This window comes from Bubalus bubalis, chromosome 2, assembly GCF_019923935.1.
Source record: "Bubalus bubalis isolate 160015118507 breed Murrah chromosome 2, NDDB_SH_1, whole genome shotgun sequence".
Lineage (NCBI taxonomy): Eukaryota > Metazoa > Chordata > Mammalia > Artiodactyla > Bovidae > Bubalus > Bubalus bubalis.
In genome coordinates this window covers 164,983,105-165,010,115 of record NC_059158.1, presented here as the reverse complement: position 1 = coordinate 165,010,115, position 27,011 = coordinate 164,983,105, and the positions used below count along the sequence as shown (strand labels likewise).

Below are 27,011 nucleotides of genomic sequence, written 5' to 3'. Positions count from 1 at the left end.
TCGCCCCGCCCCACTCGGGAAAGCGCGCTCGCCCTCTTCTCGCGAGATTTGAGCGTCCCCCTCCTCCTGCCGCGGCCGCCCGCCTCCCCCTCCTGTCCTCCCACCCCCCCTCCCCCCAATCTCTCCACTCTCCGGCTCTCCTCCCTCCCTCCTCCCCCCTCCACCCTCTGGGCCGGATCTCGTCTCGCTGAGGCGGAGGAGGAGAAGGAGGAGGAGGAGGACGTTTGGCCTGCGCAGTGAGATGTTTGTCCGTCGCCGCCGCCGCCGCCATCGCGGAGGAGCGCGATAAAGGGAGCCGAGCCGGGCGTGAGGGGGACCCCGCGGAGCCGCCGCGCCAGCGCAGTCCCCCAGCCGAGCCCGAGCCGCCGGAGACCGAGCCGCCGCTGCCCCCGCCGCGGCCGCCCAGGGGCCGGCCAGCTCCCCAGCCCAGCCCGGGGGCCGCGCCGCCGCCGCCGCCGCCCCCAGCGTCGCCCCTCGCCTGCCCGCCTGCCTTAAATGTGACACCGGCGCCTCGGAGTGCGACCCGAAGCCGCCGCCGGGGAGGGGACGAGCACCATGTCGAATCTGAGCAAAGGCACGGGCAGCCGGAAGGACACCAAGATGCGGATCCGGGCCTTTCCGGTGAGTCTCTTCTCGGCGCTTGGGACCCCGGGTCGGGGGGCCCGGCCGACAGCCGCACGCGAGGCCCGGGCTGAACTCCCCCCCAACAGGCCGCAGGCCCGGCCTCCCATCCCCCACGCCGCCGGCCGCGGGGCGCGAGCCTTCCCGGCAACGGGGCGGCGCGGGGCCCCGGCGCGGCCGCCTTCCCGGGCCGTTCCCCGCGCCCCCGGCGTCCGAGGCCGGCGCCGCGCCCCCGCCCTGGAGCTGCGCCTCCGGTCGCCCCGCGGGCGTCGGCTGCGGCCGGGGCCCCTCGGCCGGTCCCTGCACCTCGCCGCGCTCCTGGGGTGTAGGCCCAACCCCTAGCACCCCGCTCCTGCTCGGTCGCCAGGACTCCCAGCCCTGCAGGGACGGGGACCGTCTACGTCCTCCCGGTGTGGGGCGTGTGTGTAACTTTTCACGTGAGGTTTCGCAGCAGTTGAAAAAAAAATCACCATGCCTAAAGGATGGCCTGCCAAAAGATGCCGGGGACGGACCTCTCCCGCTCTTCCCCTCCCCAGGAAGGGCTCTGCCGTCCACCTACCCTCGACGCGTTGACAGACGTTCCGCGTAATGCTCTGTAGTAATACACTAACAACGTCGGTGTGTTTACAGAATCTTTCATCCGCAACCTTCCAATGCACTTTACAAACTCTCCTGTGCTGGAATGGCCTAGCCACTCAAGGGGAAGTAAGAGAAAACAAATGGGACGATTGGTTCTTCATTTCTTAGCCATGGAAGCCCAAAAGAATAAGTAGTCACCACCGTGAGTTGCTTTACTCTAGGTTTTAGTGACAGCAAAAGTATTTTTGTTTAGAAACTTTTTTGGCCTTAAATTAAGTCATACCCCTGCGGTGTTTAGTATTACAGGGTATAACTTTGGATGTTATATCTGAATCAGATAGCCAATGGCAAGCAATTAGAGTGTACTCTTGGGACAGAGAAACTGGACATACTTGCTCACGGCCGCTTCTGCAGCAGGTAGACGTCAAAGTGGACAAACTAGCAATTGAATAGAAGATTTTAAACCAGGAAAACTAGAGAAGAAGCTGTGGTTTCCTGTCTTAGAATCACAAGCACATTATATTGTGTGGTGGGAGGCAGTGAAGAGAGGGTTTGTATTCACTTCTTAAAGCATGCTTTTTCTAAAGTGTAGTTTGCACTTGAGTGGAAAGATTAATATAATTGTCCTAGTTGAGTAAGAAACTGACTTAGAGAACTTGAGGACCTCCCTGAATTCTTAAAATTTAGAACGAAAAAATACACCTGATGCAGAATTCCCAGATGGTAATAAGAAAAATGTTAATGCCTATGTGAAAACTCTTGGGACATGTAAATAAAGGTAGGATATAATCAGGAGAATTAGATGCTTTAATGCACATTAAAGGGATTTTTAATTTCTGAAGTTTTTTTCCTTAAGTAATCATGAGAAAGTACAAAGAAAGTAAGAAATGTTGACACGAACACTAATGAAGTTCACTTGCACGTTTTCCTTTATAATGATAAACAGTGAACTGGGTTTAATAATTCGTGAGTAGGGATAGTTTTCCTACTGAATCAGTTCATACTAAGTGAGCAGAATCTAGAATTATTCAGAATTTCAAATAATTTTATACATTTTTAAGAAAAGTTTGCTATTCTTGAAGTCTGACTTCTAATACAGATTATTGTTGAAAGGTGAAACAGCTCACATTTGACATCAACTCACTGTTGTGGATATTCTGATTAATCAGCTCTGTCTTTATCTATGTGTAATCAACTCTTTGATCTCTTGGTTTGCCTGTCCCTACCTGTTCTTCCACTCCTTCATTCATTTAGGAAATACTGAGGACTGTGTGCTAGGTACTGTTCTGGGGTCTTGGGATGTATCATTATAGCTTCAGAGAACAATATCCCTCTCTTCTGGATCTTGTATTGTTGTGAAGAAGCTGTGGGAGAGAATTTTGTTCTTCTTTTAGCTAAAGAGTATCAGAGTATGTGACAGGTTACCACACAGCACTGAAACTGACTTTTTTTTTCAGGAGCATTATGGTCATGAGCTAATTTAGGCCTTTTCTTATCTGTAATTTGTTGCCTTCTTAAGTTTCTCTAAAATCCTTAAATGAAGTTTGCAAGTAGCTAGTGTTTGATATTCAGTACTTAGTATCTGCTAATTTTTAAAAGTGTCTAAGAGTTTTAAATTTTCTCATGGGTATTAACATCACTCATAAGTAGTTCCTACAATGAGAACCATTGCATTTCTTTAATATATAAATGTAAAAATCATAGTTCTTTGAACTTTCATTAAGAATGGCTACATAAAACCTCAGTGGTGTGATATTTCACTGATTATTTGGTAAATGAATACTTACAGACTTTCAGAATTTTTTTTTCCTTCCAGGTTAGCAGTCATTTACCTAACTGTAGTCTGCATGGATTGCAAGTCAGAAGTAATAAATGCATGTTATTCCATAAAGAAAATATTTTTTGTGTATTCATGTGCGCACACTTAAAACTACTGTATTTTCCCATTTGAGATAAACAGCTACTCTAAGGGAAATTGTAGTGTAAGCAGAGGCCTCAAATACTTCTTTCAAAGTGTTTTATAAAACTGATCGGTGAAACAGTATAAAAATATGTTTGAAGATTGTTTTGTTATCTTTACAAAATAGTAAGTGATGGTACAGGATATTTTGTAAAGGTGTAAACCTACCCCAGCTGTAGTCTCATCAATAAAATCAGGTTCTGAGAAGTTGGTTCTTTTTAAGATGGAAAACAATGCAGAACTTTCTGTATGTAACAGATTGACGATGGAGGAAATATTTTATTCCAGTTTGTAAACTTTGATGCAGTGGACAAAATATATAGCATCTCATATCTTTTGGAGTTTTTTGGTACCCAAAATGACAGCAAGTGACACAACACTTTTTCAAGAAAGGAAGCTGTAGTTGTGAAACTCCTGGAAACTCTGTGGCTTTGGACCAAAGAATGCTGTCCCAAGAAGTTCCTGCCCTTATTTCCTGCTGTTGCCATGTGTTTCACTCCATAGGATTAGTTGCTGTCAGGTGAACTTTTTGTTCTTATCTTTATAATAGTCATTCCTCACGGTCTGTACTGTAGTTGGGTCGTTTGTCCGCATGGACTTGAAAAGCTTGTTTGTATTGGAGGGGATATGGTTGAATGGGAATACTGGTCTCTCCTCTGATTCGCCTTTTTTGACTTAGACTTCAGAGTTTAGGAGACAAATTGTGAAAGTAATTTTCATTAGAATGTGATCTGAAAATGGTTTCACTTACTGGTTTACAGAAGCATCCTCAATCATGATAAGGAATCTCTGGCTGTGATGTGCATGCAATAATTCTAGATGAGCACCACCTGTGTGGCATGGACAATTAGAGAAGGTATTGTTAAATGGAACCCACAGAATGACTGATACTCATTTGTTATGTTCTAAATACTTAAGAGCACAAGAATTTAAGGACAAGAGGGAAAGTTAATGTTTTTGTTTCTCCTAGCTGTAGTGATGTTTGTTAGATTTAAGGGAACACCTTTAATGTTCAAAGTAGGTTTCTTTTATTTACTACCTGGACTGTACATACAGAGAGATTGAATAAGAGTTTTGCAAATCACACAGGGTGGGGAATTAACCTCTCAAGTTTGGTTTTTTTATTCTTTAATATTTTCTTATAGGGATGTTATGGAGATATAGCATTCATTAAAGTATTGCTTTCACTTAGACTGATTTTTTTTCTATTTAATGGTTTTAGGACAGCCAGCTGTTATAGTTAGTACCTCACAGGCTTTAGAAGCTTAAAAATAAAAAGATAAGTAGTTATAAAGTGTTTATTTTGTATTGTCTTAAAAAGCAGTTCTGAGGAGCCAAGAAGATTATTACTACCAAATTATTAGTACTAAAGTTATTGAATTTGAAACACTTTTAATAGTATAGAGTATAATGTGTGAATTTGACTTGTTAAATAATACAGTAGTCACACAATAAGGTCATTCAAACAAAATAGAGAAAGTTTCATTCATTAAATGTAGCTAGGTAATAATAGTGTTTTCTCTATTTCAACAAGATTATATAGTTAAGGCTAGAAAAAATAGTGTATCTTCCCATTGTGTTATAAATTGGGAGACCTCAGAGATAATTTTTTGCTGTTACTCGAAAAAAAATTATCTGTTAATCTTAACAGCAAAACAAAATTTTGAAGTTTGGCTAGATTTTTATAAAAGTTATTGGACAATTTATAGCTTTAAATAACGGAACTTTCATAATAGTTCTTGTTTATCATTATAAAGTCAACAAAAAAGGTGCTACTAGTAAGTAATCACTGAGCTGAAACATGAATTACAGTTAATGTCTGTAAGTATATTGTGAAAATTATTCAGTTGTAGTCTAGCAAAGCTATGAATTCATTTTAGTAGGTTTTCTAGTTGTAAAAGTGATGCATATTCATGATAGAAAACTTAATAAGTGTCTGAACATCTAAGTAAAGTAATAAATAATCACCTGTAACCCTGCCACTTGGAAGTAAGCCGTATTAACCTTTTGATGTGTTTCCTTATAATCTTTCATACATGTGTAAGCACACAGTAAAATTGAGGTACCATCTTTTTATATACCGCCTTTTAAATACAGTATCTTACTATATTTAATTTCCATTAATTTTATTTCCTTACTATATATATTTATTTCCATGTTAAATATATCAAAAACATGATTTTGAATCACTACCTAATACTCTGCAGTACTTTGGCCTATCCATTTCCTTGCTGACAGGTTTGATTGATTCCAGTGAATACATGCTTTCTCTATTACAAAGAATGCAACTGTGATTATTTAGGAGCTTCCCTGGTGGCTCAGACAGTAAAGAATCTGCCTGCAATGCAGGAGACCTGGGTTGAATCCCTGGGTAGGGAAGATCCCTGGAGAAGGGAATGGCTCTCTACTCCAGTATTCCTAGCCTGGAGAATTCCATGCACAAAGGAGCCTGGCAGGTTATACAGTCCATGGGGTTGCAAAGAGTTGGACATGACTGAGGGACTAAACAGTTTCACTTTTTCACTTATGATTATGGAATTACTGGACTCAACATAACTGATACATTGACCAACCACATTGACCTCCAGAAAGGTAGGAATAATAATAGTTCCACTTGCTGAATGCTTATAATGTGCCACACACTGCTCTCTGTGCTTTGCATGTGTAAACTAATTTAATTTGCATAACTCTGTAGGGTTCTATTATCATCTTTTTTACAAAAGAGGTCTTGAGATGTTAAGTAATTTGCTTAAGGTCACTTTGCTTGGAAGTAGCAGAACCTAAGGTTCTTTTTAACCTAGGCAGTCTGGATCTAAAGTGAAGGCTTTAGGAATTAATTATATCTCTCAAGGTTGTGTACTTCTACCTTGTAACAGTGTCTTAGATAAGATACCTTTAATTTCATAGGTGAAAAAATAGTACTAGAATGTTTTAATTTTTATTTCTTTGCCTACATATAAAACCATGGATAGTCTGTAGGGAATTTTCATTTAGTTTCACATTAGAGTATTCAGCATAGGTTTAGAAACCTGACTAAAAAGTAAAAAGACTAGAGAGCGTAAGAGTGTGGGCTCATACACTATCAGAGTTTGAATGTCAGCTCTGCCTCTTTCTAGTTGTGTGATCTTTAACAAGTTACTTAACCACTTCTAACCTCAGTTTTCTCCTCTGTAAAATGAGGTTGTAGGACCTGTCTTACATGGCTGTTGTGAGATAAAGAGAGTCAAGCATTAGAACTGGACCTAACATACAGTGAACAATTGTTATACCAGTATTTAGTCATGATTCTGCCACAGTTTTGGAGAAGGGCATGGCACCGCACTTCGGTTTATTTGCCTGGAAAATTCCATGGACTGCGGAGCCTGGTGGGCTACAGTCCATGGGATCGCCAGGGTTGGACACAACTAAGTGACTGAGCACTCATGCCACAATTTATGTTAAAATTGAAGGTTATTTTTGCAAGTAATTTTATTTATACAATTATTTTAGTGATGCTGCCAGTTTTGGGTACTTACATTTTTAGAACTTAGGTTTTGAGAAGCTTATAGATTCAATTTGTGGACCACATTAAGAAATCAGTCTCAAAGTATATGGGTTTGGTTACTGCTGGGGTGTTTGAAAAGAATGCCACTGGCTCTTGTAGGGTGGGGGTAGATTCAAAAGAGAAAATACAATAGTGATAGTTACTCATTGGGGTAAGTGTATAACCTTTCTGGGATAACTTTATTGAAGGAATAAACACTCACTTGGTGTGTACATTCTAATATGTACATTAAAGGAAGTGTTGGTCGCTCAGTCATGTCCCAACTCTTTGTGACCCCTTAGACTGTAGCCCGCCAGGCTCCTCTGTCCATGGGATTCTCCAGGCAAGCGGGCTGCCATTTCCTACTCCAGATATGTACATTAAGTGTTTATCTAAAAGTACATTTTGTTTTTATTTCCTTCCTTTCTTCCACCCTCTTTTTTTTTTTTTCACTCACGAACTAGGTTATGGTTCGTGCCCAAAGTTTATACCAGATCCCCTTTTCAATCTTGAAGTGTTAGACACAGTGTGGATGGTTAGTGAAATGATTGATTAAATGAGAAACTAGTCCTTGAAGCCAAACCACAATAATCAGTGACTTAGCTAAGTCGATACTGGGAGTATTCCAAAATATTTGAACTCTTTCAGCTGTAAGTGAAGCCTTAATTTGTAGGTCATTAATGATCATGTGGCACTTTTCCTTAAAGGTTAGTTAGCCTAGTCTCCTAAAACAGTGACTTGAAACTAAAGATGTAGGTATGTATTGGCAGTTACTTTGGATTGCGTGTCAGAAGACTTACTTGCTAGCCTAGTCTTTTCTGTTCACTAGCTTTCTCTACATTTTACTCCCTCCACCATGACTTCTTCCTCCCAGCCAGTTAACCATAGCTGGTAAGGCCCTTCTTTCACGGCGGATTGACTACCATCTGTCATCTCTACCTGTTCTGGGAATTCTTCACCCTCTTTTCATATGAAATTTACCTTTGACCTGAGGATACAGGTTTATCTTCTTGAATTGAGGTGTCCTCTTTCCTTATAATCCATGAATCATTGGGCCCAGATGCTAGTGATTGCCACATCTATCACTCTTGTGGCTTGGGCCCTTCTGTACCGTTCTTTGAGTGATTCCTATGACTGTCTCCTAACTTCTTACACATGCTCCCTCAGTCATTGAAGACTTGCATGCATTCTTCACAGATATTCTCTCTAGTTGAAACTGTAACTTTATCCAGTGTGTGTGGGTAGGCATTCATTTATGTATTTTAATATATGTTTATTACGTGTTCCTACTGGCACTAAATAGTATTGATGGGACAGATCTGGCCTCTTCTCTATTACTGTGGTCTTCACTCTGTCTTGAAACTTGTTATCCGCTACTTTAGAAATTTTAAAACTTCATACTACAGTCTGTCCTAGCTCCTTCATTTATTAGGTATAGGACTTGAGCAAATCACTTAACCTCTGTCTGTTTTCTTTTTTGTAAAAGAGAAGAAAACAGTAGTACCTACCTCATAAGGTAGTTGTAAGGATAGGGTTAATACATACAAAGTTCTTACAAGTGGCACATAATAAACACTATAAATAAATCCAACCTGTTGTTATTGAATTATTCTATCCTACGTGTTGCTTGTTTTCTTCTCACATTAAATGTGCTCTGGGATCTCAAGAAGACCCTTTTCATTCTCCCAGGATGTGGGGCCTGATACCAGTTGCCACTTCTTTCCTGTTGTCTCCCAGGGTAAGGCCAGAAATATCAGCAAAAAGCATCTTGAACCATTCTATTCATCTGTCTTCACTGCTCATATTTTTTAAGACTATTGGGCACTCCTGGAGAAAATTACAAGATTGTGGTCTCTACCCTTGCTGGACTTTTCAGTGCCTCTGGGCAATTTTTTGTGTCCCTGTGAGCTCTGGCTCCCTTTTTCCTGCTTGAACTATTTCAAACTTTAGTCATTGTCCTCAAGCTCTTTATTGAGAATTCTCTTATCTCTCTTCTTCAGGAAATTTAACTACCAAAGTTATCTTGTGTAAGTACCTTCAGCTTTGATCTCTTGCAGTTTGATTCATTAACCTGTATCTTTCCTTATTCTCAACTCCTTTCCTTGGGTCTCAGAGAAGTAGGATGTTCATTTTTCTGTCTTCTCTACCATGGTAACTACCATTCCATCTCCTTTCATAGCCCCATCTTCAGAGAATAGTCAGTATCTCCTTTATTAGAATATGATTTTCTTTAGGGAAGGCAGCAGGTCTCTTTGTATTGATCTTTGTCAGTGCTTTACAGTAGCAACCAACAATGTTGAGTGAATGAGCTGACAGACTCTTTATAGTTTGTTTTCCCATCTTTTAGATGGGCACTGTAGCAATCTTTCTCACAGATTAATTGTGAGGAATAAAAGAAATAATATTAGAAAGTGCTTGCTAATAAACAGTAACATCACTGAGACTGCTAAAATCATTTTCTAATCATAAAGTTAGTATTTTCAAGCATAAAAGTAGTGTGTTCATGTAGAACCAGTTATTGTCAAACTCTTACAGGGTCTCTGCTTAGTCGCTCAGTTGTGTCCAACTCTTTGCCACCCCATGGACAGTAGCCCGCCAGGCTCCTCTGTCCATGCGGATTCTCCAGGCAAGAAGACTGGAGTGGGTTGCCATTCCCTCCTCCAGGGGATCTTCCCAACCGAGGGATCAGACCCAGGTCTCCTGCATTGCAGGCTGATTCTTTACCATCCGAGCCACCAGGGAAGCCCTAGGACCCAGGAAGCCTAAGAGGGGTGGAGTAGGTATCTTCAGAAATCTCCCTCTCTAGCCATTTAGAGCCATTTTTGTATTGTTCTTTGTATAGAAGACTTCATTTTAAAAAGTTCTCTGTTGTTTTAAAATCAGTGACCAATCCAGTGTTTTTAAAGTTGAGAGTCCTACTTTCTTAAGTTGATGCCATTAATGAGAAATTGAGAACAGTCTAAAGTTGCTTTAACCACTAGTCCAGAGCCTTTTGCTATAAGAAAACATTCCTTCTTTCTTTTTTAAAAGTTGAAAATATAATTAAAATTTATTAATTTGACTTCCATTTATATAAGTGAACTTTGAGTAGGGCTTGGAGCTGAGTTTGCTCTTTAGATGAGAAAGGTTACGGCTAAGCAAATGAATAAAGACTTCGAAGAGATATCTTTTACGTACTTTAAGAAAATACAAGATTCCTTAGAGATGCTTTTCTGTAAAAGCAAGCCATCATTTCTAAGAGGAATGCTTTAACATACTGATTGCAAGTCATTCTTATCTAAAGCAGCTCTTAACTGAGCAATACTTAGCCTCTTCTCTTCTCCCTATCCTCTTGAAAGTAATAATGAAAAACTCTTCCCCCTCTCCTTTTCAGTTTAATAGTATGAGAAGTTGCTTTATAAGATTAATAACTGCATTGTGTTGAATGTCTACTTTGTGCTAGGCTCTGATTTAGGCTGTTTGAACTATAATTAACTCAAATCCTCACAACAATCTTTAGATGTTACTTCTGAAGGACTGATGTTGAAGCTGAAACTCCAGTGCTTTGGCCACCTGATAAAAAGAGCTGACTCATTAGAAAAGACCCTGATGCTGGGAAAGATTGAGGGCAGGAGGAGGAGGGGACGACAGAGGATGAGATGGCTGGATGGCATCACCAACTCAATGGACATGAGTTTGGGTAAACTCCAGGAGTTGGTGACGGACAGGGAGGGCTGGTGTGCTGCTCTCCGTGGGGTCGCAAAGAGTTGGACATGACTGAGCAGCTGAACTGAACTGTTTTAAATCTGTCCTGTGGCTCAGAGTGAAGTCAAAGTCGCTTAGTCATGTCCGACTCTTTGCGACCCCATGGACTGTAGCCCGCCAGGCTTCTATGTATATGGGATTCTTAAGGCAAGAATACTGGACTGGGTTGCCATTTCCAGTAAAATAATGTGTATTACATATACACCTACGGAAGGGCAGAGCTGGGATTCAGATCCCAGGTGTATCTGACTCAGAAAATCATGTTCTTTCCATTACATCACACTGCCTTAATTATATTCAGTCAAAAACTTGCTGGATTCTGAAGAAGGAAATGGCAGCCCACTCCAGTATATTTGCCTGGTAAATCCCATGGACAGAGGAGCCTGGCAGGCCACAGTCCATGGGGTCGCATGGAGTCAGACACAGCTTAGCGACTAAACCGCCTTGCAATATATAATAAAAGTACTGGTTTAAAAAAAAAATTGACTAGTTTCTGATATTTACTTTCCTAATAGGAATATATTGGGAAGTTAATTCTAAGCTTGCCATTTAAATGATTACCCAGGGGTGAATCCAGGGCCCCTGAAGCTTATACACTTCAGTACTCTATTTATAAAAAGAACTTAAAATTAGTTTCCAAGTCTTGGAAGGAGCTTTTGCAAGTTTAAACCTCACTAGATTCAAAGTGTGTGTACCTCTCACATACAAGTTATAAGAACTTTGACTCAATGGAATCCTATGTTGTTCAGTAAAATTTGACTATATATATTGATTAAGGGGATCCTAATGTGTATTGACTTTAATAAAGCAGTCAAAATAATAGCCTATAAGAAAGATACATTAGTTGATGTATTTCTAAGTTAACACTTTGCTTTTTAAGTTGAAGATTCATAGTACACATTTTTAAACTTTTTTCAGTTATTAGAAATTTATCTTCTTAAACATTTTAAAAAGGGATTCCTTGAAGTTAATGTGTTTAAGTGAAGGTGAAGTCCCTCAGTCGTGTCCTACTCTTTGCAACCCCATGAACTGTAGCCCACCAGGCTCCTCCATCCATGGAATTTTCCAGGCAAGAATACTGGAGTGGGTTGCCATTTCCTTCTCCCAGGAATCTTCCCGACCTAGGGATCAAACCTGGGTCTCCTGCATTGCAGGCAGATGCTTTTCCATCTGCTGCTACTGCTGCTAAGTCACTTCAGTCATGTCCGACTCTCTGTGACCCCATAGACGGCAGCCCACCAGGCTCCCCCGTCCCTGGGATTCTCCAGGCAAGAACACTGGAGTGGGTTGCTCTTTCCTTCTCCAATGCATGAAAGTGAAAAGGGAAAGTGAAGTCGCTCAGTCGTGTCCGACTCTTAGGGACCCATGGATTGCAGCCTACCAGGCTCCTCTGTCCATGGGGTTTTCCAGGCAAGAGTACTGGAATGTGTTTAAATACCTTTATATATAATTTTTTGTGTCTCAGAATATACTAAGAAGTAGGTTAAACAGTGTATGAATTTTGGAGTACAAGGATCAGATACTTAAAATAGTTTGCTTTTCTTCATGCCGTATGCAAATGAGATATGAAAGAAGTGTATTTTGATGAGCAGTGTTCAGTTGCTAAGTCATGTCCAACTCTTTGTAGAGGACATGGCTTCCCTGTCCTTCACTGTCCCAGAGTTTGCTCAAACATATCCATTGTGTGGGTGATGCCATCCAACCATCTCATCCTCGGTTGCCTCTTCTCCTTCCCTCAGTTTTTTTCAGAATCAAGGTCTTTTCCAGTGAGTTGGCTCTTCACATCCAGTGGCCAAAGTATTGGAGCTTCAACCTCAGTCCTTCCAATGACTATTCAAGACTGATTTCCTTTAGGATTGACAGCTTCAGGAGACTCTCAAGAGTTCTCTTCAGCACCACCATTTGAAAACATCAATTCTTGGACTCTCAATCTTCTTTATGGTCCACCTCTCACATCCATACGTGACTACTGGAAAAACCATAGCTTTGACTCCATAAACCTTTGTCAGCAAAGAGATGTCTGCTTTTTTTAGTATGTGTCGTTTGTCATAGTTTTTCTTTCCAGGAGCAAGCGTCTTTTAATTTTATGGCTGCAATCACTGTCTGCGGTGATTTTGGAGCCCAAGAAAATGAAATCTGTCATTGTTTCCACTTTTTCCCCATCTGTTTGCCATGAAGTGATGGGACTGGATACCATGATCTTAGTTTTTTGAATGTTAGTTTTAAGCCAGCCTTTTCACTCTTTGACCCTCATCAAGAGACTCTTTAGTTCCTCTTTGCTTTCTGCCGTTAGAATGGTATTATCTGCATATCTGAGGTTGTTGAGATTTCTCCCGGCAATCTTGATTCCAGTTTGGGATTCATCCAGTCCAGCAATCCACATGGTGTACTCTGCAGATAAATAAGCAGTGTGACGGTAGACAGCCTTGATGTACTCCTTTTCCAATTTTGAACTAGTCCATTGTTCCATGTCTGGTTCTAATTGTTGCTTCTTGACCAGGTTTCTCAGGAGGCGGGTTAGGTGGTCTGATATTCCCATCTCTTGAAGAATTTTTCAGTTTGTTCTGATCCACACAAAGTCTTTCGCATAGTCAATGAAGCAGATGTTTTTCTCGAATTACCTTGCTTTTTCTATGAGCCAAGAGATGTTGGCAATTTGATTTCTGGATCCTCTGGCTTTTCTAAATCCAGCTTGAACATCTGGAAGTTCTTGGTTCATGTACTATTGAAGCCCAGCTTGAAGGATTTTGAGCATTACCTTGCTATCACGTGAAATGAAAGTTTGAACATTTTTTGGAATTGCCTTTCTTTGGGATTAGATTGAAAACTGACTTTTTCCGACCTGTGGCCAGTGCTGAGTTTTCCATATTTGCTGGCATATTGAGTGCAGCAGCACTTTAACAGCATCATCTTTTAGGATTTGAAATACCTCAACTGGAATTCCATCACCTCCACTAGGTTTGTTTGTCGTAATGCTTCCTAAGACCCATTTGACTTCATATTCCAAGATGTCTGGCTCTAGTGAGTGAGTGCACCATTGTGGTTATCCGAGTCCTCAAGACCTTTTTTTGTCCAGTTCTTCTGTTTATTCTTGCCACCTCTTGGAAGCAGATCTCTTCTGCCTCTGTTAGATCCTTGCCGTTTCTGTCCTTTATTGTGCCCATCTTTGTATGAAATATATCTCCAGTTTTCTTGAAAAGATCTCTAGTCTAATAATTAATTTGATCCTATTTGTTTTCATATTTAATTTTAGTCTTTAAAAGCTAAAAAGACTTCAGAGAGAATCTGTTCTAGATCTTACGTAATAGACGGGAAAGTGGAGAACTGGAGAAGGTGATTTACCCAGAGGATACTCATGTCTTGAATTTACGGAAGAACCATGACTCAAAAGCCTGGTTTCTGGTTAAAAACTCTTTTCTCTAGGCCAAACTAAAAAAAAGTGTATAGCCTTGATAATTCGGTGTTAATATTGGCCTATTAATTATTAATTAATTTTGTAGTATCAGACACTCAGGTGATTTGAGTTAACATGGTTTAACAGAAGACTCTTGAGAGTCCCTTGGACTGCAAGGAGATCCAACCAGTCCATTCTGAAGGAGATCAGCCCTGGGATTTCTTTGGAAGGAATGATGCTGAAGCTGAAACTCAGGTACTTTGGCCACCTCATGCGAAGAGTTGACTCATTGGAAAAGACTCTGATGCTGGGAGGGATTGGGGGCAGAAGGAGAAGGGGACGACAGAGGATGAGGTGGCTGGATGGCATCACTGACTCAATGGACGTGAGTCTGAGTGAACTCCGGGAGTTGGTGATGGACAGGGAGGCCTGGCGTGCTGTGATTCATGGGTTCGCAAAGTCGGACATGACTGAGTGACTGAACTGAAATGAACAGAAGGATCCTTAGCTCAGGACACATGGATTCCTTCATTGCTTTAACTAACTGAATAATTTTGAGTAAACTCCCTAGCTTCAGTTTCTTCATTTGTAAAATTAAGAGATTTTAAATTGGGGTTTCCTTAGGCTCATTTCTGTTTTTAAAATTTCAGTCTAGAAACTGAATGCTGGTGTGTTCTCCTGTGCCCTAGAACATTTTGTGATGTTGCAAATGTCACCTGTCTTTTCAGCTTTAAAATTTCTTTAGAATAAGAATGGTATGTTTCAGTGATGATGATTAAATGCTAATATGAAGGAGTGGAAAAGTTGATTATGTTCTTACATACTTCTTTTTGTGTCAGTTTTAGAGAAATTTTGAGATGTGTTGTCAGATTTTTGTAATAATTTTATGAGCTAGGGCTTTTGCATTATCACATTTGGTTTATAATTAGAGTCATTCAAAGACAAAGCTAAGTAACTGTGGCAGCTTATACTGTTTTACTTTTTTTTTTCCTCTTTGGATCATGTGTAGCTTATAATGGTGTAAACTAATTTGTTATTGTCTATCAGTTTATACAGGCTGTACACATTATTTCCCAACCCAGGGATCGAACCCAGGTCTCTGGCATTGCAGGTGGATTCTTTACCAGCTGAGCCACAAGGGAAGCCCACACGTTATCATAGTTTTAGAGAAACTGGGTTTACCCACTAAAAAAAAAAGCAACTTTAGAGATGAAGCTACAGAGAACAAAGGATTATCATTTTTAAATTAAAATTCATAGTTTTAGATTGTAGGGTAGAAATATGAAACTCAGACATGCATTTAGACATGAAGTATTTCTCTCTGAAGCATTGCTACTACTACTTTGAGATTCCATCCAAAATATATGATTCTTGCTTTTCTATTATTTTTGTTTTCCAGGTAGATGTTTAAAGAGCTAGTTTATACTCATGACCTCTTATTATTAATTATTGGGATTTAATGGTATATTAAGAAAATAGGAAATGTTTTTATTTTAAATTGTTGATCTTATAGGTGTAATAACTAATTTTCTCAACAAGGAGAGTTTTTGAAGAGTTCTAGTGAATATAAATATTGTATTCTCTGGATAAAAGATGTTTTAGGGTGCCAAGTAACATATCTTTATCAGAGAAGTAGCACCAATAGGATAGTGATAGACTTCTTGACTCAATGAGAATATGTAACAATTGCATCTTGTGGTCATTATCAGACTATGAAATGTTAGATATACATTTTTTCACATAAAATCACTGACAGATAACAGTTGAAAGAATATTGTTCATACTCGTCAGTTGTGACTTAACTTTACAGGCTAATCTGAAAACTTAACCTATGTCTTTGAAAGAAATTACTTCAAAATTTTAAATTGATTTTTGAACAGCCTACTCATGTTGAGAACTGAAATGCGGATTATAATAATTGAACCTTCTGTTGATGATTTAGCTTTCTCATTATAAATGTTACTGTTCTGTAATTTAGTGATGTTAGATGCCAGTTGAGTGTAGGTCAGACTTAATTTGTAATTTCATAGTATTGTTTCAGGCTACTGTGCTTTTCTAATTGATAATCTTTCTTTCCTTCCTTGACATCAGTCATTACTTTTGGCAGCACAATTCCAGCACAGAAGGCTGTGTGTTGTTTCTTTGTAGGAAAGAAAGAAATTTATTGAGCAAGGGTTGTATGTCAGATGCTTTCACAAACTTTGTTAATTGCTACACAATATACCACCTTCTCCCATTTCTCTTGTTGCAAGCAGATGAGGAAAGTGAAGTTGGAAAGTTTAAATAACTTTCCCAAAGTCTGAGTGTGTCCCACTGCGCTGTTTTCCTCAAAGCTTGGATCTTTGACTATCTTTTTTGTGGTTGAGGATACTTAAAGATTAAGTGATGAGCAAATGGGATTATTTTAGACATCATAAGTCGTTGTGTGAGCTATGGGTCATTAAATAAGATTCATCATTATTACTAACTCTTTAACGGGACTGCCTTCAAATTATCTAGGCATCATGACATGTTTTAAAAAGGATACGGTAAAATAAGAGAACAGGCTTGATATTACTTTGAGATGCTTATAATCTGGGAGGGAATGTCCTTACAAAATTTATAGTTTTAGTTGTATTTGTCTAGAATATTGCCATTCCTCAGATATTTGTACCAAAACAACATTTTTTTTTTTTTGAAGCTGAAGCTCAAAATTAAGATCAAGCATTTTTCCTTGTTTATTTTTTTCTAGCTGTGTCATTCTGAATTGCCTGGAATTTGAAATTCTCACCCTTTCCCCCCACCCACCCTGTTCTAAATTTCTTGTTGAAAATTATTCACAGGGGACTAAAGACTTCTTGTCCTCTGTGTGTAGTGAATGTGAAGAATACAGTTTTCTTCATTTTAGGTTTAATTGGCTCATGCTGCAGTTCTCCAGCTCTCAGTAATTACAGAATCTTCAAGATGTGTAAGTATATAATAGACTGACATCCTTTTAAATGTAGCATTTTGAAGTTTATGCTTTTATATCTTTTAATGTAGATGAAAAGGCAGAGATGTTTGTGAAAGAAAAGAGACTGTTAGTGTTATTTTTCTTATTTATACTTACTAGCGGGGACATTATAATCCTGGATTGGGTACAGGTAAGGGGGTGAAGTTCACTATTTTTTCTCTTTTTTCTTTTTATTACTCTTTGAAGGTCACTTAAAAAAAATTAATTTATTTATGGCTACACGGCATGTGAAATCTTAGTTCCCCAACCAGGGATTGAAGCCATGCCCTGTGCATTGGGAGCTCTAGTCTTAACCACTGGACAATCAGGGAAGTCCGTTTTTTCTTTTTTTTTTTAACATTTTATTTGTTTGAAGGTCACTTTTAAAAAATAGTGTTAATTTGGTTTCTAAGAGGTCTCACTAAACCTTTCTTTACTTGCTAAATGAATTTATTTTGCTGAACACTTCGTAACGTGAACTTGTTGGGGAAGCATGCAGTGTCTTCCTACAATTGTGTGTGCTTAGTTGTGTCCAACTCTTTGACCCCATGGACTGTAGCCTGTCAGGCTCCTCTGTTCATGGCATTCTCCAGGCAAGAATACTGGAGTGGGTTGCCATTTCCTACTCCAGGGGATCTTCCCGACACAGGGGTTGAACCTATGTCTCTTCCATTGGCAGGTGGGTTCTTTACCACTGAGCCACCTGGGAAGCTCCATATACCTAAAATTAGCAGACATTAAATGTGTATATAGGCGTGTGTGTGTGTGTGTGTGTGTGTGCATGTGGCATTTTATTGTTTTGCTGAAGCATTGTTAGCACATTCCTTCCTGAGTGTATTTACAGTTACTGCAACCTGAGTAAGTCGGTTTCTCCAATGGGATAAATTCTACTCAAATAATTTGGAAAATTACTTTAAAAGTATTAGGGCTTTTAAATGACTCTGGTGTTTTTTAATGGTTAACATTGATAACTTCAGAGTTTAACATTTAGTTCTTTTAACTTTTGCTGACAGTTAAAGTTGTGTTCTCTATCAAAGATGGGTGAGACATTCATGCATCAATTCATCACCAGTGCAGTTATCTAGCTGCTGCTGTTGACATGTTCACTGATGCCAAGACCAAAGTATGTAGGAACCTGCACTTGAAGCATATTTCCTTGGGTGTATGGTTTTTGGACTTACTTGATTTAGAGGAAGATTGTAGTTGTGGACTCCTCCTGAAGAGCTTTTTTATCCACTTGTTTTCTCCTGCTGCTGCTTCTGCTGCTGAGTTGCTTCAGTTGTTCTGACTCTGTGCGACCCTATAGACGGCAGCCCACCAGGCTCCCCCATCCCTGGGATTCTCCAGGCAAGAACACTGGAGTGGGTTGCCATTTCCTTCTCCAGTGCATGAAAGTGAAAAGTGAAAGGGAAGTCGCTCAGTCGTGTCCGACTCTTAGCGACCCCATGGACTGCAGCCTACCAGGCTCCTCCATCCATGGGATTTTCCAGGCAAAAATACTGGAATGGGGATGCCATTGCCTTCTCTGATTCTTCTCCTAGTTAACATTAATTAATAAAATTAATGATTAAACATCCTTCTGAGGCATTTAGGTGAGTGGGAAAATATGAAAATACTTGATATATGAAATTTGAGAATCCTTTGCTTGTACATTATTTGAAAAAGATAGTTGATTATTTTAAAATTAAAATTACACTATTACATAAGCACATTAAAATATTTCTCTGTTTCATTGTGCTTAGTAAACTCAAATGTTTGTGTTTTTAAAATTGCATTGGTATAACATAGATAAAACAGCATTCCCCAGACATTTGTTTATGGCCTTCTAAGTGACATTGAAGAAATATGCACAGTCCCTTAAGTATCTCATAGTCTAATGAAGGAAAAAGATTTGCAAATGGATAATTATGGACTAGTATGAGTGTAGTGATAGATATAACCTGAGTGTTGTGAAAAAGTTGAGAGTTGTTAGCTTTGCTTGAGGATTTCAGGGAGGGATTTTTGGAGGATGTGACACTTGAACTGTGTTCAGAAGCTATGTAAGATATCAAGAGGCAGAAGAGGGGTGTATAAAGAATGAGAGGGTGGTGTGTGGAAGGGAGGTGTGACAGTGCAGGAGGTGAATGTAAGATAGGTTGCAGTGAGTGACAGATGAAGTTCCAGAAGTAGGCATAGACTGGATCATCAAGTGTTGTGTTCGCTTTTAAAAGGGCCACTGCCTTCCCCCACCCATGCTAATAGGAGCTGGGTTTTGAACAGGGCCATGATGCTCTTGTGTTTTATTTTAAAGGGTGGATTTTGAGGAAAATAGATTCTAAAAGGTTATTAGAGTTCATTTCACGATGCCTGGAAGACTGTTGCAGTGATCTAGAAGAAAGTTTTAGGACAGCAGTATTCAGGATGAAAGATTGGAAGCATGTTTGAGAAATCTCTCTAGCCTGACGTCGGTAGCCCTTGATGATTGGATGAGAGAGAGGAAAGAAGACAAGTTAAGGCTTATGCTTCCAGCTTGTATAACTAGGTGGTTTGTGTTGGCCACTACTGAACTAGAGAATATAGAAAGAAGACTTGGGTGGGTTTGAAGAGTGAGTTTACCAGAAAGTTTGGACATGATAAATTTGATATGTGTCTGGAGGATTTTGTTGGGCATGTCCAGCAGGTAGTTGAATACCATAGTTTAGACTTTGGGGTTACTGCCAGGCTGGCAGTATAGATTTGGGAGCAATTAACACGTAAGCCGCTAATTTATCTTCTTTGAGATATGGACCAAATTTCTTCAGAAATCTGCTAAGAGCTATTGACTCACCATCCAGAAAAGAAGTACACACACAAAATTTTGCAAAATTTCTATGCAGTTTTAGGGGACTTCAGAATCCCTTGCTGGTCTAAAACTTTGTACATTTTAGAATCCTGAAAGTGTTCATAGTAGTTGTAACCATTATAATAAATGGAAATGCATGCAGACCCAGTGTAGAGTGAAAAGAAGAACCAAGGACAGAGCTCTGGGGATTAAAATCATGTAAATGACACTGGAAGAATAGGAGATATGAAGTAGGGGGATACTGTTTTTGAAAGGCTACATTTTATTGACTTGTATTTAGCATAGTTGTGCTCTTGTTCAGTCCCTTAAGTTGTGTCTGACTTTTTTGCTACCTCATGGACTATAGCCCACTGGAAGTAGTGGCAGACTTTATCTTCTTGGGCTTCAGAATCACAGTTGTGTTCTTAAGGTACTTCTGTTTTAGCTGTTTATTTGCTAAGCTTGAAAAACTGTTTTTTCTCTGACATTTGATTTCCATAGATGAGAGTTCAAGAGATCCTGTCACTGATGGTCAGCATGTGAGGGATTATATAGTAGTCCCTCAGTATCCTTAGGGGACTGGTTATAGGACCTCTGCAGATACCAGGATCTGCGGGTGCTCAGTGAAGTGCAAGTCGCTCAATCATGTCCAACTCTTTGCAACCCCATGGATTACACTATACAGTCCATGGAATTCTCCAGGCTGAAATAGTGAAGTGGATAACCTTTCCTTTCTCCAGGGGGTTTTCCTAACCCAGGGATTGAACCCAGGTCTTCTGCATTGCAGGTGGATTCTTTACCAGCTGAGCCACCAGGGAAGCCCAAGAATACTGGAGTGGGTAGCCTATCCCTTCTGCAGCAGATCTTCCCGACCCAGGGATCAGACTTCGGCCTCCTGCATTGCAGGCGGATTCTTTACCAGCGGAGGTATCAGGGAAGCCCTTGAGGGTTCTCTGGTCCCTTGTATAAGATGCCGGAGTACAGTCTGCTCTGTATCTGTGAGGTCCATGGAAACGGAGGGCTGGCTATACTGTGCCTTGGCCTGGGCAGAATTTACCAACATTTGCGTTTAATCCTCATGATAGTCTTTTGAGATAGATGTTGTTATTAAAAAGTGAAGAAATAAAGGTTTGTTGTTATTTAGTCAGTCATATTCAACTCTTCTGCTACTCCGTGTACTATAGCCCGTTAGGCTCCTCTGTCTAAAGGATTCTCCAATACTGGATTGCCATTTCTTCCTCCAGGGGATCTTCCCAACTCAGGGATCGAACCCACATGTCCAGCGTTAGCAGGCGGATTCCTTACCAGTGAGCCACTAGGGAAACCTCTTAATAAGATTTAGAGGAGTTATGTAATTTTGCCCAAGGTTGTGTGGCTTATGCATTTAGCAAAGCCATGACAAATCTAGGCATCAGGTCAGTCACTCAGTCGTGTCCGACTCTTTGCAACTCCATGAACCACAGCACACCAGGCCTCCCTGTCCATCACCAACTCCGGGAGTCCACCCACTCATCTCTATTGAGTCGGTGATGCCATCCAACCATTTCATCCTCTGTCATCTCCTCCTCCTGCCCTCAATCTTTCCCAGCATCAGGGTCTTTTCAAATGAGTCAGCTCTTCACATCAGGTGGCCAAAGTATTGGAGTTTCAGTCCTTCCAATGAACACCCAGGACTGATCTCCTTTAGGATGGACTGGTTGGATCTCCTTGCAGTCCAAGGAACTCTCAAGAGTCTTCTCCAGCACCACAGTTCAAAAGCATCAAATCCTTGGCGCTCAGCTTTCTTCACAGTCCAGCTCTCACATCCATACATGACCACAGGAAAAACCATAGCCTTGACTAGATGGACCATTGTTGACAAAATAATGTCTCTGCTTTTTATTGTGTTGTCTAGGTTGGTCATAACTTTCTTTCCAAGGAGTAAGCGTCTTTTAATTTCATGGCTGCAGTCACCATCTGCAGTGATTTTGGAGCCCAGAAAAATAAAGTCAGCCACTGTTTCCACTGCATGGTGGGCAGCAAAATCTGTGTTCTCTACTATTAATAATATAGTGTACCGTGTTTATCAGGATTGTCAGTGATTACTGATACTACTGCTTTACCTAGTTAGCACAGAGGGATGGTAGGTGAGTCCAGTGGTTTGGACTAGATTTGAAAATACGGATTCTGATTCCAGCTCTATGATTTTTGGGTAAGTCATTTAACTTCTCTGGGTCTATTTTCGTCTTTGAGCATTTTTATGCTTCAGCAATCATGAGAAGAAACATTTTGTCCTGTGTCTTCCACTTGTACCTATAATGCACAAATACTGAGGAAAATATACATAACATCTTGGATTTTAAAATAATTTATATGTGCGAGAAATGATTCTTTAAGAGTATTTGTACAATATTTGAAACTTGTTTATATTTTAGTTTATATTTGTAACTTCTATATTTTATACTAAAAATATCTTAAAAATACTTTGCTTTCTAATAGAAAATTTAGTAATTCATGCTGAGTAGAGACCCTCCTGTATGTTTTTTTAGCTTCTATGGGATCTTCGTTACAGAGCCTGAAAAGATCATTTAAGGTTTTGCTGAACTTTTATTTAGCAGTATAATTATCTCTGGCATTTTCAGTCCACAGTAACTGCTCTTTCTTTGAAAGTGTTTTGAACTTTCTTTATATGTTCAGTATTTAACCTCAGGACTGGTGTCTTAGTCTGCTTTATTGTAACCTCACTGTCAGCAAACTGTTAAGAAAACCACATTGCACATGTATGGACTGTTCGAGGCCATCATTCTCACATTGTATTGTGGCCTTTATTTGTGCAAAGTTGTAAACAGCCACATCTTATTTATATTTCACATGGATGGCATCCTCTGTAAAAGGGTTCAGTTCAGTGCAGTTCAGTCGCTCAGTCGTGTCTGACAATTTGCAACCCCATAAATCGCAGCACGCCAGGCCTCCCTGTCCATCACCAACTCCTGGAGTTCACTCAGACTCATGTCCATCGAGTCAGTGATGCCATCCAGTCATCTCATCATCCTCTGTCATCCCCTTCTCCTCCTGCCCCCAATCCCTCCCAGTATCAGAGTCTTTTCCAATGAGTCAGCTCTTCACATGAGGTGGCCAAAGTATTGGAGTTTCAGCTTCAGCATCATTCCTTCCAAAGAAATCCCAGGGCTGATCTCCTTCAGAATGGACTGGTTGGATCTCCTTGCAGTCCAAGGGACTCTCAAGAGTCTTCTGCAACACCACAGTTCAAAAGCATCAATTCTTCAGCGCTCAGCCTTCTTCACAGTCCAACTCTCACATCCATACATGACCACAGGAAAAACCATAGCCTTGGCTAGAGGCTATGTAGTATGGCAAAGTAACATCTCTGCTTTTGAATATGCTATCTAGGTTGGTCATAACTTTCCTTCCAGGGAGTAAGCATCTTTTAATTTCATGGCTGCAGTCACCATCAGCAGTGATTTTGGAGCCCCCAAAAATAAAGTCTGACACTGTTTCCACTGTTTCCCCATCTATTTCCCATGAAGTGATGGGACCGGATGCCATGATCTTCGTTTCCTGAATGTTGAGCTTTAAGCCAACTTTTTCACTCTCCTCTTTCACTTTCATCAAGAGGCTTTTAGTTCCTCTTCACTTTCTGCCATAAGGGTGGTGTCATCTGCATATCTGACGTTATTTATATTTCTCCTGGCAATCTTGATTCCAGCTTGTGTTTCCTCCAGTCCAGCGTTTCTCATGATGTACTCTGCATAGAAGTTAAATAAGCAGGGTGATAATAAACAGCCTTGACGTACTCCTTTTCCTGTTTGGAACCAGTCTGTTGTTCTGTGTCCAGTTCTAACTGTTGCTTCCTGACCTGCATACAGATTTCTCAAGAGGCAGGTCAGGTGGTCTGGTATTCCCATCTCTTTCAGAATTTTCCACAGTTTATTGTGATCCACACAGTCAAAGACTTTGGCATACTCAATAAAGCAGAAATAGATGTTTTTCTGGAACTCTCTTGCTTTTTCCATGATCCACCGGATGTTGGCAATTTGATCTCTGGTTCCTCTTCCTTTTCTAAAACCAACTTGAACATCAGGAAGTTCACAGTTCACGTATTGCTGAAGCCTGGCTTGGAGAATTTTAGGCATTACTTTACTAGCATGTGAGATGAGTGCAATTGTGTGGTAGTTTGAGCGTTCTTTGGCATTGCCTTTCTTTGGGATTGGAATGAAAACTGACCTTTTCTAGTCCTGTGGCCACTGCTGAGTTTTCCACATTTGCTGGCATATTGAGTGCAGCACTTTCACAGCATCATCTTTTCAGGATTTGAAATAGCTCAACTGGAATTCCATCACCTCCACTAGCTTTGTTCCTAGTTATGCTTTCTAAGGCCCACTTGACTTCACATTCCAGGATGTCTGGCTCTAGATGAGTGATCACAGCATCATGATTATCTGGGTCATGAAGATCTTTTTTGTACAGTTCTGTGTATTCTTGCCATCTCTTCTTAATATCTTCTGTTTCTGTTAGGTCCATACCATTTTTGTCCTTTATCGAGCCCATCTTTGCATGAAATGTCCCCTTGGTATCTCTAATTTTCTTGAAGAGATCTCTAGTCTTTCGCATTCTGTTGTTTTCCTCTATTTCTTTGCATTGATCGCTGAAGAAGGCTTTCTTATCTCTTCTTGCTATTCTTTGGAACTCTGCATTCAGATGCTTATATCTTTCCTTTTCTCCTTTGCTTTTCACTTCTCTTCTTTTCACAGCTATTGGTAAGGCCTCCCCAGACAGCCATTTTGCTTTTTTGCATTTCTTTTCCATGGGGATGCTCTTGATCCCTGTCTCCTGTACAGTGTCATGGACCTCATTCCATAATTCATCAGGCAGTCTTATCTATCAGATCTAGGCTCTTAAATCTATTTCTCACTTCCACTGTATAATCATAAGGGATTTGATTTAGGTCATACCTGAATGGTCTAGTGGGTTTTCCCTTTCTTCAATTTCAGTCTGAATTTGGCAATAAGGAGTTCATGATCTGAGCCACAGTCAGGTCCTGGTCTTGTTTTGGTTGACCGTATAGAGCTTCTCCATCTTTGGCTGCAAAGAATATAATCCATCTGATTTCGGTGTTGACCATCTGGTGATGTCCATGTGTACAGTCTTCTTTGTGTTGTTGGAAGAGGGTGTTTGCTATGACCAGTGCATTTTCTTGGCAAAACTCTATTAGTCTTTGCCCTGCTTCATTCCGTATTCCAAGGCCCAATTTGCCTGTTACTCCAGGTGTTTCTTGACTTCCTATTTTTGCATTCCAGTCCCCTATAATGAAAAGGACATCTTTTTTGGGCGTTAGTTCTTAAAGGTCTTGTAGGTCTTCATAGAACCGTTCAACTTAAGCTTCTTCAGCGTTACTGGTTGGGGCATAGACTTGGATTACTGTGATAATGAATGGTTTGCCTTGGAAACGAACAGAGATCATTCTGTCGTTTTTGAGATTGCATCCAAGTACTGCATTTCGGACGCTTTTATTGACCATGATGGCTACTCCATTTCTTCTGAGGGATTCCTGCCCGCATGAGTTAAATACACCCATCCCAGTCCATTTTAGTTTGCTGATTCCTAGAATGTCGACATTCACTGTTGCCATCTCTTGTTTGACCACTTCCAATGTGCCTTGAACCATGTACCTGACATTCCAGGTTCCTATGCAATATTGCTCTTTACAGCATCGGATTTTGCTTCTATCACCAGTCACGTCCACAACTGGGTATTGTTTTTGCCTTGGCTCCATCCCTTCATTCTTTCTAGAGTTATTTGTCCACTGATCTCCAGTAGCATATTGGGCCCCTACCATTCAGGTATGACCTAAATCAAATCCCTTATGATTACACAGTGGAAGTGAGAAATAGATTTAAGGGCCTAGATCTGATAGATAGAGTGCCTGATGAACTATGGAATGAGATTCGTGATATTGTACAGGAGACAGGGATCAAGAACATCCCCATGGAAAAGAAATGCAAAAAAGCAAAATGGCTGTCTGGGGAGGCCTTACCAATAGCTGTGAAAAGAAGAGAAGTGAAAAGCAAAGGAGAAAAGGAAAGATATAAGCATCTGAATGCAGAGTTCCAAAGAATAGCAAGAAGAGATAAGAAAGCCTTCTTCAGCGATCAATGCAAAGAAATAGAGGAAAACAACAGAATGCGAAAGACTAGAGATCTCTTCAAGAAAATTAGAGATACCAAGGGGACATTTCATGCAAAGATGGGCTCGATAAAGGACAAAAATGGTATGGACCTAACAGAAACAGAAGATATTAAGAAGAGATGGCAAGAATACACAGAACTGTACAAAAAAGATCTTCATGACCCAGATAATCATGATGCTGTGATCACTCATCTAGAGCCAGACATCCTGGAATGTGAAGTCAAGTGGGCCTTAGAAAGCATAACTAGGAACAAAGCTAGTGGAGGTGATGGAATTCCAGTTGAGCTATTTCAAATCCTGAAAAGATGATGCTGTGAAAGTGCTGCACTCAATATGCCAGCAAATGTGGAAAACTCAGCAGTGGCCACAGGACTAGAAAAAGTCAGTTTTCATTCCAATCCCAAAGAAAGGCAATGCCAAAGAACGCTCAAACTACCACACAATTGCACTCATCTCACATGCTAGTAAAGTAATGCCTAAAATTCTCCAAGCCAGGCTTCAGCAATACGTGAACTGTGAACTTCCTGATGTTCAAGTTGGTTTTAGAAAAGGCAGAGGAACATAGGTCAAATTGCCAACATCCTGTGGATCATGGAAGAAGCAAGAGAGTTCCAGAAAAACATCTATTTCTGCTTTATTGAGTATGCCAAAGTCTTTGACTGTGTGGATCACAATAAACTGTGGAAAATTCTGAAAGAGATGGGAATACCAGACCACCTGACCTGCCTCTTGAGAAATCTGTATGCAGGTCAGGAAGCAACAGTTAGAACTGGACACAGAACAACAGACTGGTTCCAAACAGGAAAAGGAGTACGTCAAGGCTGTTTATTATCACCCTGCTTATTTAACTTCTATGCAGAGTACATCATGAGAAACGCTGGACTGGAGGAAACACAAGCTGGAATCAAGATTGCTATGAGAAATATCAATAACATCAGATATGCAGATGACACCGCCCTTATGGCAGAAAGCGAAGAAGAACTAAAGAGCCTCTTGATGAAAGTGAAAGAGGAGAGTGAAAAAGTTGGCTTAAAGCTCAACATTCAGGAAACGAAGATCATGGCATCCGGTCCCATCACTTCATGGGAAATAGATGGGGAAACAGTGGAAACAGTGTCAGACTTTATTTTTGGGGGCTCCAAAATCACTGCTGATGGTGACTGCAGCCATGAAATTAAAAGATGCTTACTCCTTGGAAGGAAAGTTATGACCAACCTAGATAGCATATTAAAA

At 40.4% G+C, this 27,011-nt stretch overlaps 1 protein-coding gene across 2 annotated transcripts in view; it reads left to right on the top strand.

Annotated features, from left to right (window-relative positions):
- Nucleotides 1-419: 419 nt before the first annotated feature.
- The window catches only part of CUL3 (cullin 3), a 108,912-nt gene continuing 82,320 nt past the window's right edge, over nt 420-27,011 (top strand). For both annotated transcript variants that reach the window (XM_006049513.3, XM_006049511.3), the window contains exon 1: nt 420-621. In XM_006049513.3, coding sequence (XP_006049575.1) covers nt 556-621 — 66 coding nt within the window. In that variant the 5' untranslated portion in view covers nt 420-555. The remainder of the gene's footprint in view (nt 622-27,011) is intronic.